The following is a 16600-nucleotide window of genomic DNA, read 5'->3' on the forward strand; positions in this document are numbered from 1 at the left end:
ATAACTAGTTAACTGGGAATGTAATGTTTGTGTTACTTTGCTCTCCTTGGTTGAACCTGTTCTAATAAAGTACATGTAGTTTTATTATTGTAGTGCTGCTGTGACTAACTGAGCTGACTGTGCTGTGTTAATCTATTACATCAGTCAGTGGGAGGAAGATGCTCTATAATCTGGATGTAATGAAGTTACATCAGGAGGAAGACGCTCTAGAATCTGGATGTAATGAAGTTACATCAAGAGGAAGATGCTCTAGAATCTGGATGTAATGAAGTTACATCAGGAGGAAGATGCTCTATAATCTGGATGTAATGAAGTTACATCAGGAGGAAGATGCTCTAGAATCTGGATGTAATGAAGTTACATCAGGAGGAAGATGCTCTAGAATCTGGATGTAATGAAGTTACATCAGGAGGAAGATGCTCTATAATCTGGATGTAATGAAGTTACATCAGGAGGAAGATGCTCTAGAATCTGGATGTAATGAAGTTACATCAGGAGGAAGATGCTCTAGAATCTGGATGTAATGAAGTTACATCAGGAGGAAGACGCTCTAGAATCTGGATGTAATGAAGTTACATCAGGAGGAAGATGCTCTAGAATCTGGATGTAATGAAGTTACATCAGGAGGAAGATGCTCTAGAATCTGGATGTAATGAAGTTACATCAGGAGGAAGATGCTCTATAATCTGGATGTTAGCACTTCAGACAACTTCCGTATATATTGAATCATTATATACTATATTTGCTTGATTTTCACATTTATACCATTGAACTGGAAAATAAAATTTGAAATGTTTGAAGCAAAATCTGTTTATGAAAAATGTATTGAAAAGTGACTGGGAGTCATTAGCTACCCATCCATCACCACTTATCCGGGGCCGGGTCGCAGAGGCAGCAGTCTAAGCAGAGTTGCCCAGACTTTCCTCACCCCAGACACTTCCTCCAGCTCTTCCGGTGGCACCCCAAGGCGTTCCCAGGCCATAGAGAGACATAGTCCCTCCAGTGTGTCCTGGGTCTGCCCCGAGGCCTCCTACCGGAGGGACATGCCCGGAACACCTCCCTGAAACAGATGTCCGAGCCACCTCAGCTGGTTCCTCTCGATGTGGAGGATCAGCAGCTCTACTCCGAACTCCTCCCTGGTGACTGAGCTCCTCACCCTATTTCTCATGACCATAGGTGAGGGTAGGAACGAAGATCAACCGGTAAATCGAGAGCTTGGTGTTTTGGCTCAGCTCCTTCTTCACCACGACGGACCGATACCACGACTGCATAATTACAGACGCTGCACCGATCCGCCTGTCGATCTCACTCTTCATCTTCTCCCCACTCGTGAACAAGACCCCGAGATACTTGAACTCCTCCACCTGTGAGAAGAGCACTCCACCGACCTAGAAAGGGCAAGTCACCTTTTTCTGGTCAAGAACCATGGTCTCGGATTTAGAGGTGCTGATCCTCATCTCACCTGCTTCACACTCGGCTGCGAACCGTGTCAGTGCACGCTGGAGATCCAGGTTTGAGGGAGCCAACAGAACCACATCATCTGCAAATAGCAGGGATGAGATCCTGTGGTCCCCAAACTGGACCCCCTCCAGCCCCTGGCTGTCCCTGGAGATTCTGTCCATGTCCATGTATCACTAATTGTGTTCATCAGAACACAATCAGTGATAAAGGACGGCCCTGCTGGAGGCCAACGTGCACTGGGTACAGGTACGACTTACTGCCGGCAACGCGAACCAAACTCCTGCTCTGGGAATACAAGGACCGAACAGCCCATAACAAAGGGCCCCGGACTCCATACTTTCAAATCACCCCCAACAGGACATCCCGAGGGATGGGGTCGAACGCCTTCTCCAGATCCACAAAACACACATGGACTGCTTGGGCGAACTCCCACGAACCCCCAAGCACCTGGTGGAGGGTATAGAGCTGGTCCAGTGTTCCACCATCAGGAGCACCTGGTGGAGGGTATAGAGCTGGTCCAGTGTTCCACCATCAGGAGCACCTGGTGGAGGGTATAGAGCTGGTCCAGTGTTCCACCATCAGGAGCACCTGGTGGAGGGTATAGAGCTGGTCCAGTGTTCCACGACCAGGACGAAAACCACATTGTTCCTCTTGGATCCGAGGTTCGACTAACGGCCGGACCCTCCTCTCCAGTATCCTGGAATAGACTTTCCCGGGGAGGCTGAGGAGTGTGATCCCTCTGTAGTTGGAACACACCCTCTGATCCCCCTTCTTAAAAAGGGGGACCATCGCCCTGGTCTGCCAGTCCAGAGGTACTGTCCCCGCCCGCCACGCGATGTTGCAGAGACGAGTCAGCCACGACAGTCCCTACACATCCATTATATCAAAGGGAGTCATTATGTCAAAGCTGAATACTTTTAAATTAGAGACATTTGATCATGTTCAGTGGTGTCAAACACATTTTAGTTCAGGTTCCAAATTCAGTTTCATCTTGAGTGGGCCAGACTGGTAAAACAGTACTATAATAACGGTTGAATTTAAACGTTGAAGTTTTTCTTTCTTGTGGCGTTGGAGTATATGTTATGTAAATCTCTTTATTTAAAAAAACAAAACAAATTATTACTATTGAAATTCAATTTGCTTGTAAAATGTGTGAAATATGGTGGAAGCATCATCATTGCTGCAGGGCTGCATTTCTGTCTGTGGTACTGGAGGCGTTAAAAACATCAGAAGAATTACAAAATATAAAAATGACCATGATGCAGTAGATTATAGAAATGGTTCATACATAAGAAACTGTGTTTGGAGTGTCGTTCTTCGGTCTGAGCAGGAATCGCACATCCAGCAGTGTTTTAATAACCTTCAAATTTAAACTTAAAGGTTTTTTTTTGTGGTGCGCCGCACACATGATGAAAATGTCAATATTCACAAAACCAAACAATTACTGCCTCAAGTCACCACAATATCAACATAAAGCCAATTTTAATGAAACCTTTCAGTGCCAAATACAGTGAAATGTCCAGAAAAGGCTTCTCCTATATCGGCTGTATTCTGGGTGTTTTTACAGACTCTCAAACTGTTTTCCTGATAATGGATGATTCCAACAACCTTCATGGCGTGACCTCACAGGTCACCTCCATCATTACGTCTGTCCGTCTCAGACACATTCTTAAATAAACCAAATAAAAATGGTCCCCACCCTTTTCGACCCGACACGTCTGCTGCCTCCTCCTCCTCCCAGCTCCAGTCGGTGTTGAGAGTGTGGAGGGCCTGGTGAAGCGCAGCGCAAACAGGGGGAAGATGTGGAGGTTTGCTCAGTGCACACAGGGTCTGACAGCAGCAGGACGGGCTGGGCCCAGGTCCGAGGCAGCGACATGACAGAGACTAATCAAACGCTCAACAACACACAAACGGTTTTAAGGTGCAATTAAGATTGAAAAGTCTTCAGTTTTTGTTGCATCCCAAGTTTTAAAATTCACCACTAGCTTTTTAGCGTGAATTAACAAAGACTATTTAGCCAATGCAGTTTTGCAAAAGGACTTCTGTGAGGCGATAATTCATTCCTCTTTCTCTTTAGCCTGATAAGCTTCTAATGCTATTCATGAGCATGAGTTTACCTTTCTGTATATTGGAGATGGTTTTAAATAGGATTTATTTTAATATATTATTCAATTTTAAAATTTTATTATTGTAGCAAATGAACTGGTAAGCGATATACTGATAAAAGTCCTTTACATTAACAGGCGATTAAACATAAAGCATATATTGTTGACATTTATTTTCAAACTTACCCAAATTCACAAGGGAAGCAAGTGACCCAATCACTAAAAACTTAAATGTATTTTAAATGATACATTTTTAATGTAAACACTGAAACCGAATAGTTTTGTGACATAAGTATATTAAATGCTGACTCATCAAAAATCAAAAAAATGTGCTATTTGGCTTTAGTGCCACTGATTAGTGCATTATTTCATCCTATATTTCCATTGGTTAGTTACTGGACGTTGGCCGCAGCAGCGTCGCCATCACCCCAAAATTTCTCACACTGTCTGAATTTTACTACAGGTTGTCATGACAACGGCCGTGTCTCATTGCGACGTCTGACCTCCGATTTAGCGCCACGACCAAAGATATATTGTCGTCTTTCATCGGAGATGAAATCTCACTGTGTTGGATGGATTGATTGATGTCGTAGGAAGATGTTCAGATGATAGTTCACGCATTTGTCTTCAGTCAACTTCACGCTCCCTTTGCTAGTTTTGCTTAAGAAATCAAGCTGCAGCTGATTTTGCTGCTCTGTCCTCAAAACACCAACCAAGTCGACCATATGAATCCTGTATTGAGGCTTTTATTGCTCTGACCCCTGAGTGTTCAGACAACATTTACGGCACTTACTATTTTAGCATGAAGCACTGCCCCTGCTTATTCCCTCCTTGGCGTGTTCGCCCAGAAGTGCAGGAATAATTGTGCGTACAGAGCTTATGTCAGGACATCCCTCATATGTATGCATGTGTGTGTATGCGTGGTAAACGCTCCTTGTCCAAACACAGCATCACTGGCTAAGCTCTGACCTGGAGCTGCTCGGCATGCAGCCTTCCCATTATTCTTGGTCAGAAAAAGGTCATTATTATTCATAACGCGCTGATTGCTTTTCTTAAGCAAACAGAGACACTCGGCAAGGCAGCGAGGCTGAAGAAAACCCCTCGTCGTGACGCCTGTCTCCGCCTCTGCTTCATGGGAACTGATCATCAGTTTCTCCTAAAGTGTCTCTTAAAGGCACATTTCTCTGTTTCCACAAGGTGATTTCTGTACAGCCTCCCTTTTCTACAACATGTCCATGTACAGGTTTATCTGTGGTGGAGAGCGCTGCTTCAACTCCAGATGTGTGTGTATATACAGTATATATATGTGTGTGTGTGTGTGTGTGTGTGTGTGTGTGTGTGTGTGTGTGTGTGTGTGTGTGTGTGTGTGTGTGTGCGTACCTGATTTCTTTGTTGTCAATCTTATTGTTTGTTTTACTGTATTTTGCTGATTTTATTCTTCTATTTTCATTTTTGTCTTTTCTGTGAAGCATGTTGGCTTCAGCCACAGCTGTTTAAAAGTGTCTATAAATAAAGCTGACTTGACTTGAACTCACATGTACAGAAACATATAAAATCACAAAGGAGTCTGGGTAAATAACATTGACGCCATCAGCCAGTCAATCTTTGGGACTTCCTCGATGGACTGACCCATTCTCTGGTGTGTTAATGTTAAAGTATGTGTTTTCATGTTTACAAAGCGGTAAATGTTAAATGTATTATTTTGTTTTCAAGCACAGTCTCCAGCCACATTCACCTTAGACAAGCTGGAATCTGAGTGTTTGACTGTGTTGTCTGGTTGTGGATCTATTGGTAGAGCATGTTGACGTCCGATCTGAAGGTTAGTGGTTCGCTGCTCCACTTCACCCCGTCGTTGTGTTGAAAGGAAGGAAAAACACCAGCCTGGAGTGACTGGTAGTGTGAACCAGGCAGTCCTGGCAGTCAGCATCCTGAGAGTGGCTGCTGAGGCAGTGAAAACACACCGTTTAACTGAAATCCATTTACCATTTGATTGATTGTTGAGTGCATAAGATTTATTTCTATTAAGACATTTATCTTCAATGAATACCTTCTTTAAAAAGTAACTTGTTGCGGTAGTTCTATCTTTGTGGAAGTAATACATTAGTACTTAAATACAACTGCAAAGTTTTGTTTTTGCTCCCATTTTTCATGAGCAGAAGTGAAAGACGTAAGACCTTCTCTATGTATAAAAAAGGCCTCTTCCTCTCCAATATTCTTCACAAAAGGATCTAAATCTGTATTAGTGAACACTTCTCCTTTACTCCATCCACCTCACAGGTGACAGAGCAACATGCTGATTGGACAGCAGGATTATTGTACAGGTGTGTCTCAGGCTGGACACTCAAAGGCCACGTTCACACTGCAAGGTCTCCGTGCTCAAGTCCAATTTCTTGCTGAGATAACCTTTCTTTCTTTAAATGCGACCTCCATCAGACTGCAGTGACTGTCATCCCACTCCACATGCAATAAGAAGGGCTGACATCACGCCGAGCACGCTGTCAATTTATGAAGATTCAAACGTCTCAATCTTTCCAAAGATTAATCCCGTCACCTGTGTCCACCTTGTCCGTTTCTTTCAGTTTTTCACTCACATTATGGTGGTGCTGCTTCCTCCAGCACAGATTCATGACGTGGAAATCCCATACACGCGACTTGACTATCCAGATGCCTGGGTCTGGATTGCGGCATTCATGCTGTCACAAAACAGATGGAATGTGGGTCACTTGTGAGCGGGAAATTGGAATTGGGTCACATTGTGCAGAATGAACGGAGCTTAAAATGTGTCGTTGTTTCACACAACACAAAGCCACGATGATATTTTTCTTGATATTTTCTCAGTTTCACATTTCCATCTCACCAAGTTCTCAGTGGTCATCATAGATGGCTTTTGTTTTACACTGTGTAATGAACCAGGGAGGGGAGAGTCACACCTCAGTGTGTGTGTGTGTGTGTGTGTGTGTGTGTGTGTGTGTGTGTGTGTGTGTGTGTGTGTGTGTGTGTGTGTGTGTGTGTGTTACATTTGTAAGTGTGAAGTCTCCAATGGCATCAGGGGTCTAGATCTCCACCAAAATGGCAGGTACAGATAGCCAGTGTTTTCCAGCTCAGCCCAGTGAGTCCTGGGGGGTTCTGCACCCTGTGAAGAGTCGGAGTGATTGTCACCCTGCAGGGGGCGCTACCAAGCCAGTCCTGAAGTCTGGTCCAGCTGTGGCGGAGCCCCCCAGACCGTCTCTACCCCAGGACCCGGGCCACAAGACACGACGCCCACACACCTGAACAGGGTTCGAATTACAACGCGGCTTTCGGGGGAGCCCTATTTTCCGATCAGACCTCTCCAGTTTGTAGAATAGGTATGCCGCATGTTTTTAGAGCTCCCCCTAAATTTTTCAAATTAGGCTTTCAGGGGAGCTCAGGTCCCTTTCAGGGGAGCCCAGCTCCCCTTAGCTCCCCCGTAATTCCAACTCTGCACCTGAAGGACCGCAGAAAACGGCTGCAAACCCAGAGACTCAGAGGCACAACGTCCTCCATGTCCTCCACCCCCGATGTTCACCCAGGAGGAGTGAGGGAATGGGGCCCCACCTTGACCACCAACCGTCCCCAGAACGGCCCCCATAATGACCCGCGTCGCAACCCGCCCTGAAGTAGAGGCCCAGAATGGTCCTGCCCCCCCAGCACCCAGGAACACACCCTGCCAAGCAGCAGCCAGACAACAGGTGAAGGTTCTGAGGCAGCGGGCCATTGGCCTGCTGACTGCAGGAATGTCCACCAGAGCTGCTGTCCATGACTTGAATATTCATTTTCAAGCATAAGTTGTGGCTCAAGGTGATTCAGAGGACTGGACAGTAGATCAGACTGACCCCACAACTCAGACAAGGTGTAACCCCACCAGGTCAGGACGTCCATGTCCAGCATGTCCACCACGATGGTCTGAGACCAGCCACCCGGATGTCCACCTCCACGATGGTCTGAGACCAGCCACCCGGATGTCCACCTCCACGATGGTCTGAGACCAGCCACCCGGATGTCCACCTCCACGATGGTCTGAGACCAGCCACCCGGACAGCTGCTGCAAAAATCGCTTTGCACAACCAAACAAGTTCTGCACAAACTGTCAGAAACCGTCTCAGGAAGCTCCTCTGCTGCTCCTCATCCTCATCAGGGTCTCCACCTGACTGCTCCTCGTCCTCATCAGGGTCTCCACCTGACTGCTCCTCGTCCTCATCAGGGTCTCCACCTGACTGCTCCTCGTCCTCATCAGGGTCTCCACCTGACTGCTCCTCGTCCTCATCAGGGTCTCCACCTGACTGCTCTTCGTCCTCATCGGGGTCTCCACCTGACTGCTCCTCGTCCTCATCAGGGTCTCCACCTGACTGCTCCTCATCCTCATCAGGGTCTCCACCTGACTGCTCCTCATCCTCATCAGGGTCTCCACCTGACTGCTCCTCATCCTCATCAGGGTCTCCACCTGACTGCTCTTCGTCCTCATCAGGGTCTCCACCTGACTGCTCCTCATCCTCATCAGGGTCTCCACCTGACTGCAGTTCCTCGTCCTCATCGGGGTCTCAACCTGACTGCTCCTCATCCTCATCAGGGTCTCCACCTGACTGCTCCTCATCCTCATCAGGGTCTCCACCTGACTGCTCCTCATCCTCATCAGGGTCTCCACCTGACTGCTCCTCGTCCTCATCAGGGTCTCCACCTGACTGCTCCTCATCCTCATCAGGGTCTCCACCTGACTGCTCCTCATCCTCATCAGGGTCTCCACCTGACTGCTCCTCGTCCTCATCAGGGTCTCCACCTGACTGCTCTTCGTCCTCATCAGGGTCTCCACCTGACTGCTCCTCATCCTCATCAGGGTCTCCACCTGACTGCTCCTCATCCTCATCAGGGTCTCCACCTGACTGCAGTTCCTCGTCCTCATCAGGGTCTCCACCTGACTGCTCCTCATCCTCATCAGGGTCTCCACCTGACTGCTCCTCATCCTCATCGGGGTCTCCACCTGACTGCAGTTCCTCGTCCTCATCAGGGTCTCCACCTGACTGCTCCTCGTCCTCATCAGGGTCTCCACCTGACTGCTCCTCATCCTCATCAGGGTCTCCACCTGACTGCTCCTCGTCCTCATCAGGGTCTCCACCTGACTGCTCCTCATCCTCATCAGGGTCTCCACCTGACTGCTCCTCGTCCTCATCAGGGTCTCCACCTGACTGCTCCTCATCCTCATCAGGGTCTCCACCTGACTGCTCCTCGTCCTCATCAGGGTCTCCACCTGACTGCTCCTCATCCTCATCAGGGTCTCCACCTGACTGCTCCTCGTCCTCATCAGGGTCTCCACCTGACTGCTCCTCATCCTCATCAGGGTCTCCACCTGACTGCTCTTCGTCCTCATCGGGGTCTCCACCTGACTGCTCCTCATCCTCATCAGGGTCTCCACCTGACTGCAGTTCCTCGTCCTCATCGGGGTCTCAACCTGACTGCTCCTCATCCTCATCAGGGTCTCCACCTGACTGCTCCTCATCCTCATCAGGGTCTCCACCTGACTGCTCCTCGTCCTCATCAGGGTCTCCACCTGACTGCTCCTCATCCTCATCAGGGTCTCCACCTGACTGCTCCTCGTCCTCATCAGGGTCTCCACCTGACTGCTCCTCATCCTCATCAGGGTCTCCACCTGACTGCTCCTCATCCTCATCAGGGTCTCCACCTGACTGCTCCTCATCCTCATCAGGGTCTCCACCTGACTGCTCCTCGTCCTCATCAGGGTCTCCACCTGACTGCTCCTCATCCTCATCGGGGTCTCCACCTGACTGCAGTTCCTCGTCCTCATCAGGGTCTCCACCTGACTGCTCCTCGTCCTCATCAGGGTCTCCACCTGACTGCTCCTCATCCTCATCAGGGTCTCCACCTGACTGCTCCTCGTCCTCATCAGGGTCTCCACCTGACTGCTCCTCATCCTCATCAGGGTCTCCACCTGACTGCTCCTCATCCTCATCAGGGTCTCCACCTGACTGCTCTTCGTCCTCATCAGGGTCTCCACCTGACTGCTCCTCGTCCTCATCAGGGTCTCCACCTGACTGCTCCTCGTCCTCATCAGGGTCTCCACCTGACTGCTCCTCATCCTCATCGGGGTCTCCACCTGACTGCAGTTCCTCGTCCTCATCAGGGTCTCCACCTGACTGCTCCTCGTCCTCATCAGGGTCTCCACCTGACTGCTCCTCATCCTCATCAGGGTCTCCACCTGACTGCTCCTCGTCCTCATCAGGGTCTCCACCTGACTGCTCCTCATCCTCATCAGGGTCTCCACCTGACTGCTCCTCGTCCTCATCAGGGTCTCCACCTGACTGCTCCTCATCCTCATCAGGGTCTCCACCTGACTGCTCCTCATCCTCATCGGGGTCTCCACCTGACTGCAGTTCCTCATCCTCATCGGGGTCTCCACCTGACTGCAGTTCCTCGTCCTCATCAGGGTCTCCACCTGACTGCTCCTCGTCCTCATCAGGGTCTCCACCTGACTGCTCCTCATCCTCATCGGGGTCTCCACCTGACTGCTCCTCGTCCTCATCGGGGTCTCCACCTGACTGCTCCTCGTCCTCATCGGGGTCTCCACCTGACTGCTCCTCGTCCTCATCGGGGTCTCCACCTGACTGCTCCTCGTCCTCATCGGGGTCTCCACCTGACTGCTCCTCGTCCTCATCGGGGTCTCCACCTGACTGCTCCTCGTCCTCATCGGGGTCTCCACCTGACTGCTCCTCGTCCTCATCGGGGTCTCCACCTGACTGCTCCTCGTCCTCATCGGGGTCTCCACCTGACTGCTCCTCGTCCTCATCAGGGTCTCCACCTGACTGCAGTTCCTCGTCATAACCCACTTGAGAGGACAACAGCTCACATTGGACCTCTGGCAGGTTGGACAGGTGTTGTCTTCATGATGAATCCTGGTTTTCCACTGTTCAGAGCAGATTGCAGACAGTGTGTGTGGGTGGTGTGGGTGGTGATGTCAGCGTTGTGGATGGAGCAGCCCGTGGTGGAGGTGGGGTTATGGTGTGGGCAGGTGGATGTTTTGGACAACCAACACCGGAGCATGTTATTGATGGCATGGTGAATACACAGAGATATGGTGATGAGATCCTGAGGCCCATTGTTGTTCCTCATGTTGCAGCGTGGTAACGCAGGAATCCAAGAAGCTGCAAACATCGCAGTTCTCGTATGGCCAGCAGACTCACCAGTCATGTCCTCCGTCCAGCATTTAGCTTCAGCCCATAATAAATGGTAGCAAAAACAAGTGTTCTATTTATATTTCTGTTCACTGTAACAGAAATGTTACTTGTTACTTTTGAGAGAAGCACAGAAATCCAAATTATAGAGCATCTTCCCCCCCACTAACTTCAGCTAGTCAAATGTTTCTCCTTGTCTCTCACTTATATGAATTCCTAATCTTATTTTCCTCATCATACACCACCCCATTTTCCACAAACTAATTTATTTTTACATCTATGTGGCTGCATGTCATCATTTTTTTTTAAATATAAAAATTCAATGAAGAAAAGGTTGTAAAATAGACATTAATTAAACACCAGATGCATCTTCACTATGTCACTTTTAACTTGTGAAAGGTTCAGAGAATTTTACTCAGAAAAGTGGAAACGTGGGGAAAGAAATAGTAAAATATCACAAGTTGTGTCAGAATTAAAAATGCAATCCTCAAAACTGGGTCAAGAAATCAATTAAGGAATAGAAACATTCATAAGAAAAAACCTGTTCACAGATCCATTACTGGGTTTATTTAGAGTGTAAAAAAAACATTGTTTCCTTGGTTTTTCAGCCCATAAGGTAAATAAATCCATCTTATTAAAATTAGAATACATTAATACTGATTTTGATGCTGGTTTTATTCTTTATAGAGAAAATATATCCTCGAGTATATTGATTATAAATATGATAGCTTTTTGGTGAAGAGTTTATATGTTCTTGTGTGTGTGTGTGTGTGTGTGTGTGTGTGTTTGCTCTGTGATAAATTAACAGCCTCTTCAAACCATTGTATGTGCAATGTGATCCAAATAGTGCTTGAAAACAGATTAAAAAAACAAACATTATTTCAGGTCATGCACATCCATTAAACCCCTCCAGAGAAGAGTGATTTTAGAATTTACAAACGTATAAAGTCAGTGTAAAAATATTAGAAATCGGCTAAATACATCCAATAAGATCTCACGGAAAATCTGTGTTACGAACTAATAAGAAGGACACGTTTCCGATTGGACCTCTGTTTATAAATACCCAGTTGTATTTAAATAGAAATAAGTGGGTCACGTGGCTTGTTGATGTTTTAAATAGAAATACACAAAATAATCTATTTCCACGTAGACAGATCTATGTAGAAATACATACTTAAAGTAGATATATTTCTAATTCAACGAGGAGTAGGAAGAACTGAAATTGATTTATTCTAACTCTTAAAAAAAAAAAATCATATTGTATAATTATCCTTCTTAGTCGTACAAAAAAATTGTTATATATATACACATACAAATGAATCTTTATTCATTTGTTTGCAATGTTGTGTTTTTCAAATTCCAGAAATCCTTTCGAAGTGTTTTTGCCCAAAACAATCTCATTTCAGACATTTGAATCATTCCTTTAGAATTAACATGATCAACTATGACCACTTGCTCTGATTAATGTGCTGATTTCCGGTTGATTTCTGACAATTATGGCAAAGGACTGTTATTCACGAGTACAAAAACAACAAGACGCTTCTTTTAGAATAACTTTATCTGACGCACAAACACACACAACTAAACATAGTCTTTAAAAAAAAATCGGGTTTAAAAAGTGTGAACTGGCCCTTTTACGCCTTTTTACGCAGTTTTTTTTTTTACACATGTACAAGTCCAGGTGGCGCTCCTCAGGTAGAGTTCATTAAGGGCCTGCTGCCGTACACTCCGTGGTAGTAGTTGGAGTCGCACTGCGCAGCGTCCAGGCCGCTTTTCGCGGCCACCGGGCAGCCGTATCCACCGTACGGCACCAGCGGGTCCAGCTTGTGGTGCTGCGGCTCGGACATGAGGTTGTTGATGGAGAACGGGTGGTTGAACGAGTAGTGCGGGTGCGGGTGCGGGTGCGGGTGGGCGTAGTGCTCCGGTTTCAGGTGCGCGGCCTCGTGCAGAAGCAGCGGGTGCGCGTGCTGGGAGAGCAGGTTTGGGTGGGTTGGCGCGAGCGGGGAAGGCAGGCCCACTGGGCTGGGGGAGGGGAGCAGGTCGCCCCGGTGCGGCTTGAGGTCGCCCCCCTTTACCTCCGAGGACAGAGGGGAGGAAGAGGAGGAGGAGGAGGAGGAGTGTGGGGAGTCGGACCCGGAGCTGCAGCCACCCTCCGGGCCCGGCTTCCCTCCTTTCCCGGGCTTCCCCTTGTCCCCCTTGTCCCCCTTGTCCCCCTTGTCCCCGGCGCCGTGCGTCTTTACGCACTTGAAGCGCTTCTGCCTCCGCAGGTAGCAGCCGTTCTCGAACATGTTCCCGGAGTCCGGGTGCAGGGCCCAGAACGAGCCCTTCCCGGGTTTGTCCGGGGAGCGGGGCACCTTGATGAAGCAGTCGTTGAAGGAGAGCGAGTGTCGGATGGAGTTCTGCCAGCGCTGCTGGTTCTGCCGGTAGAACGGGAACAGGTCCATGATCCACTGGTAGATCTCGTTCAGGGTCAGCATCTTGCCGCCGGACTGCTGGATGGCCATGGTGATCAGCGAGATGTACGAGTACGGCGGCTTGGCGTGCGTGTAGCTGCGCCGGTACGGCTTGGCCTCCCGGGAGCGCATGGCCGCGCAGGCCTGTCCGTACACGGGACTCATCACCGGCACGCTCCCGTACGGCGGCGGCGGCGGCGGCGGCGGGCTGATGGAGCTCATGCTCGGAGGCAGCCCGGCGCCCAGGCCGGACATCCCGGCCCCAGAGCTATGCGACACCCCGCCGGGCACCGAAGACGCTCCGACGCCGACCCCAACCGGGTTCATGTAGTGCGCGTTCACGTGGCCTGTCCCGGTCATGCCGGGCGCGCTCATGTAAGCGTTCATGGAGAGACTGCAGGTCATGTTCCCCGAAGCAGAATAACACTGAAACACAGATTATTACCGGATTATTATTCCAGGAAGACGAACTACACTTTGCATCAAACATCCCATCGTGCAACTAATGACTTTTTAATTCAATAATCAATTTCAATCGAGAGGCGTAATAAAGAAGAACACAGATTAGATCAAAACCAAACAGATAAAAGAGCATGAAAATAAAAAGGATGTTTTGGTGAGTCTCCATCACATTAGAGAGTCCTTTAATTCTGATAAAGTTTTTTTTTTTTTTTTTTTTTTACAATTGTGGAAATATATTCTAAAACTCGAAAATATAATGACGGAAAACCTTTTTCATTAAAAATGTATAACGATGTTTGTATTGAATAAATGTCTCTTCAAAATGGTAAATAATAGCGTCAAGAAAGCAAACAAGAACAAATTAATTAATTTCAAAAGCTAAAAATTCAAGGTCTTTACGTTTTCTTAAAAGATCATGTTAGGTGTTAATAAAGAAGTAAAAGTAAATAAATGTATTTAAAAAGATCAGATTGGTTCACGATAATGGCAAAAATATAAAAACCAAAAATAAACAATTAATTATTTGCCCTTTAGAAACACCATTTTATTAAATAATAAATCAAATATTAAATAATTATTTCAGACAAACAAGTGGCTTAAAATGTAAAAAATAATACAAATCTAAATTGTCAATAACAAACATGCAACACCATTATAAGCAGATATATAAAGATTTGGTCATATTCTTTTTTTTTTTCTATTTTTGAAAATGGAAAAGAATATTATAGAAATACTTTCTTAATCCCAGAGGGAAATTCTGTGTAGTATTGCTCCACACAGAATAAATCTAATTTAAAATATTAATAAGACAGAAATCAAACGTCATTAAAACATAGACAGTTTAAACAGAGAACCAAAGCAACAGGCTGCATTCATCTACTCTGGGTATTATTTTGATTATTTGCCATTGAAAGGGCCTAATTTTAACCCTGAGGGTTTCAGCAAACAAAACAAAACTTCAAGTAAATGTTACATTATTTGTTTCCATTTAAAATGACTATTTTCAATCATCACATTGACGATTTCCAGTCAGTGAATTTGTTCCAGATTGTTCACTAAAAACTTGAGAAATAAACCCACTATTGGAAATGTACAATCAGGTGTTCTTCACACTGATCTCAAAGCCAACAAACAATTCACAGTTACACAAATTACATCAAGTCAATCTTTTTCTTTTACTTCACGATACCGAGAAGTTTCATCTCAGGAATTGTTTCAAATATTAGAGAAAAATCCCACTATGGCCATAAATAATGCGTTGTAGTTTGAGGTCTGATCCAAAGGTAAACAAATGGAGCTTGATAATAAAATATATATTAATCATTTCAAACACTGCTTCTCAATTTATTCCCATAACCTCAATTAATTAATTTATTAACTTAAAGCCATAACTGTAATTTCTCTTGTTTGTTTAATTAGCTTTCACTTAATGTTGATTTGTCTGATAAAATAGGCCTATATTTGTTTGAAAACTCAATAGAATAAATAAAAAAAAGGTTATTTACGCATAACATTTGGCTTAAATGTATAACCACTAACATGCATTCCCTTCAAACTTGTCAAGCCTGAATCCCACGTTGTATTTACTCTCACATTGTTATTTAAAAACAGGTAAGTTTAGGTCACATGTTCAGTATTTGTTGAAGGTTATTGTTGACATTTCCACACAAAATGCATTTAAAAAATGACTTTGTACAATATTAAACTAAGATAGAGATTTGTATACAGCTTTGGTTAATATATGCATTCTATATAACGTAGGGTTAGACCTTTCAGGAAATCTTTATTCATCTCCATGGAACAAGGAGATAGAAGTGTGTTTTCTTTTCCCCTCGCGTGTCTCAGTGGATGTTTAACATCTGATATGATTTCTTACTGATCACTTCTCTATCAGGCCGGAGTGAAAACACGAACCATTCATTCTGGATTAATAAGGGTTAAAACTCTAAAACACACACAGTCATGCCCATAACGTCTTTAATGCCTCAGCTCTGGTGACATTAGTGTTACTGCTCAGTATTACTGTCTTCTATATCCATATATCTTTTTTTTATCTTTGTACTTTGCTATTATCTAACAAGTTACAGTATTATGTCATTTTCTACATTACAATATCAACGAAACTGAATGACTTTACCTTCATAAAACACTTCTGAAAATAATTGTTGCTCTGTTTTCCTGAATAGAATAGAGAAGGAATAAACACTGTCAATAATTGAATTTCACTCCGCGGTTAATAAAGTATTTCTATTCTGAGTGCAGGTTGAAGACTCACAACTTATGATAGCAACAGGTCTTTGTGGACAATGGAGCTTCAGTGGGAAGTTGATTAAATATGACCTCTTTTTTTAATACTCACTTTTTGACGCGACTTTGTAATAAAACAAGTTAAAAATAACTTTTCCTAGCGCGTTAGTTTCGTCTCTGTCCCTGACCCCCGGGCCGGGGGCCGGTAGTAACCGGGCCTCGTCCCCCCCCAGGCTGGAGTCACGAACCTCGGGCTCTCCGTAGTAGTAGCTGCCGCTCCAGTCCGGCTGCTCGTGTCCCTCCATTTTAACGGCGCTCAGCATCGCACCGGTTCATCCAGGCGGGTTGGGGGAGGGGGGGCGCGCATGGACCCGGTGTGTGTGTGTGTGTGTGGGGGGGTCCTCCTCCTCCCGGTAAAGGCTCCGGTGCTGCTCACGGTTCTCCAACACCTGAGCGGCGGGACCAAGCGACCGACGCTGCGCGCGGTCAGTGTTCACTGAGGCTTCCAGCACCTGAGCGCGAGCTCGAGCTGCAGCAGAGCCGCCAGCCAATCAGCTTCCAGGAGCGGATGAAAGGCCGAGATGGCCCCGGGACTGAGACTATAGCTGGGCCCCTGAGAGCCACCCAGTGCATCACGGCCTCGTGAGGAAAAACAAATGATCGATGGTAG

General features: G+C 46.4%; 1 protein-coding gene across 1 annotated transcript; it reads right to left on the minus strand.

Annotated features, from left to right (window-relative positions):
- Window positions 1-5407: 5407 nt before the first annotated feature.
- LOC308143593 (hepatocyte nuclear factor 3-beta-like) lies at window positions 5408-16253 on the minus strand (the record flags this gene model as incomplete). The annotated part of the gene is made up of 5 exons (XM_080514455.1): window positions 5408-5507; window positions 6743-6835; window positions 7450-7629; window positions 12494-13647; window positions 16179-16253. The coding sequence occupies 5 exons, from the start codon at window positions 16251-16253 to the stop codon at window positions 5408-5410; spliced, it is 1602 nt and encodes a 533-aa protein (XP_080370581.1).
- Window positions 16254-16600: the final 347 nt, after the last annotated feature.

The sequence above is a fragment of the Blennius ocellaris genome (genome assembly GCF_963422515.1).
Source record: "Blennius ocellaris genome assembly, chromosome: 18".
In the NCBI taxonomy this organism is placed as follows: Eukaryota; Metazoa; Chordata; class Actinopteri; order Blenniiformes; family Blenniidae; genus Blennius; species Blennius ocellaris.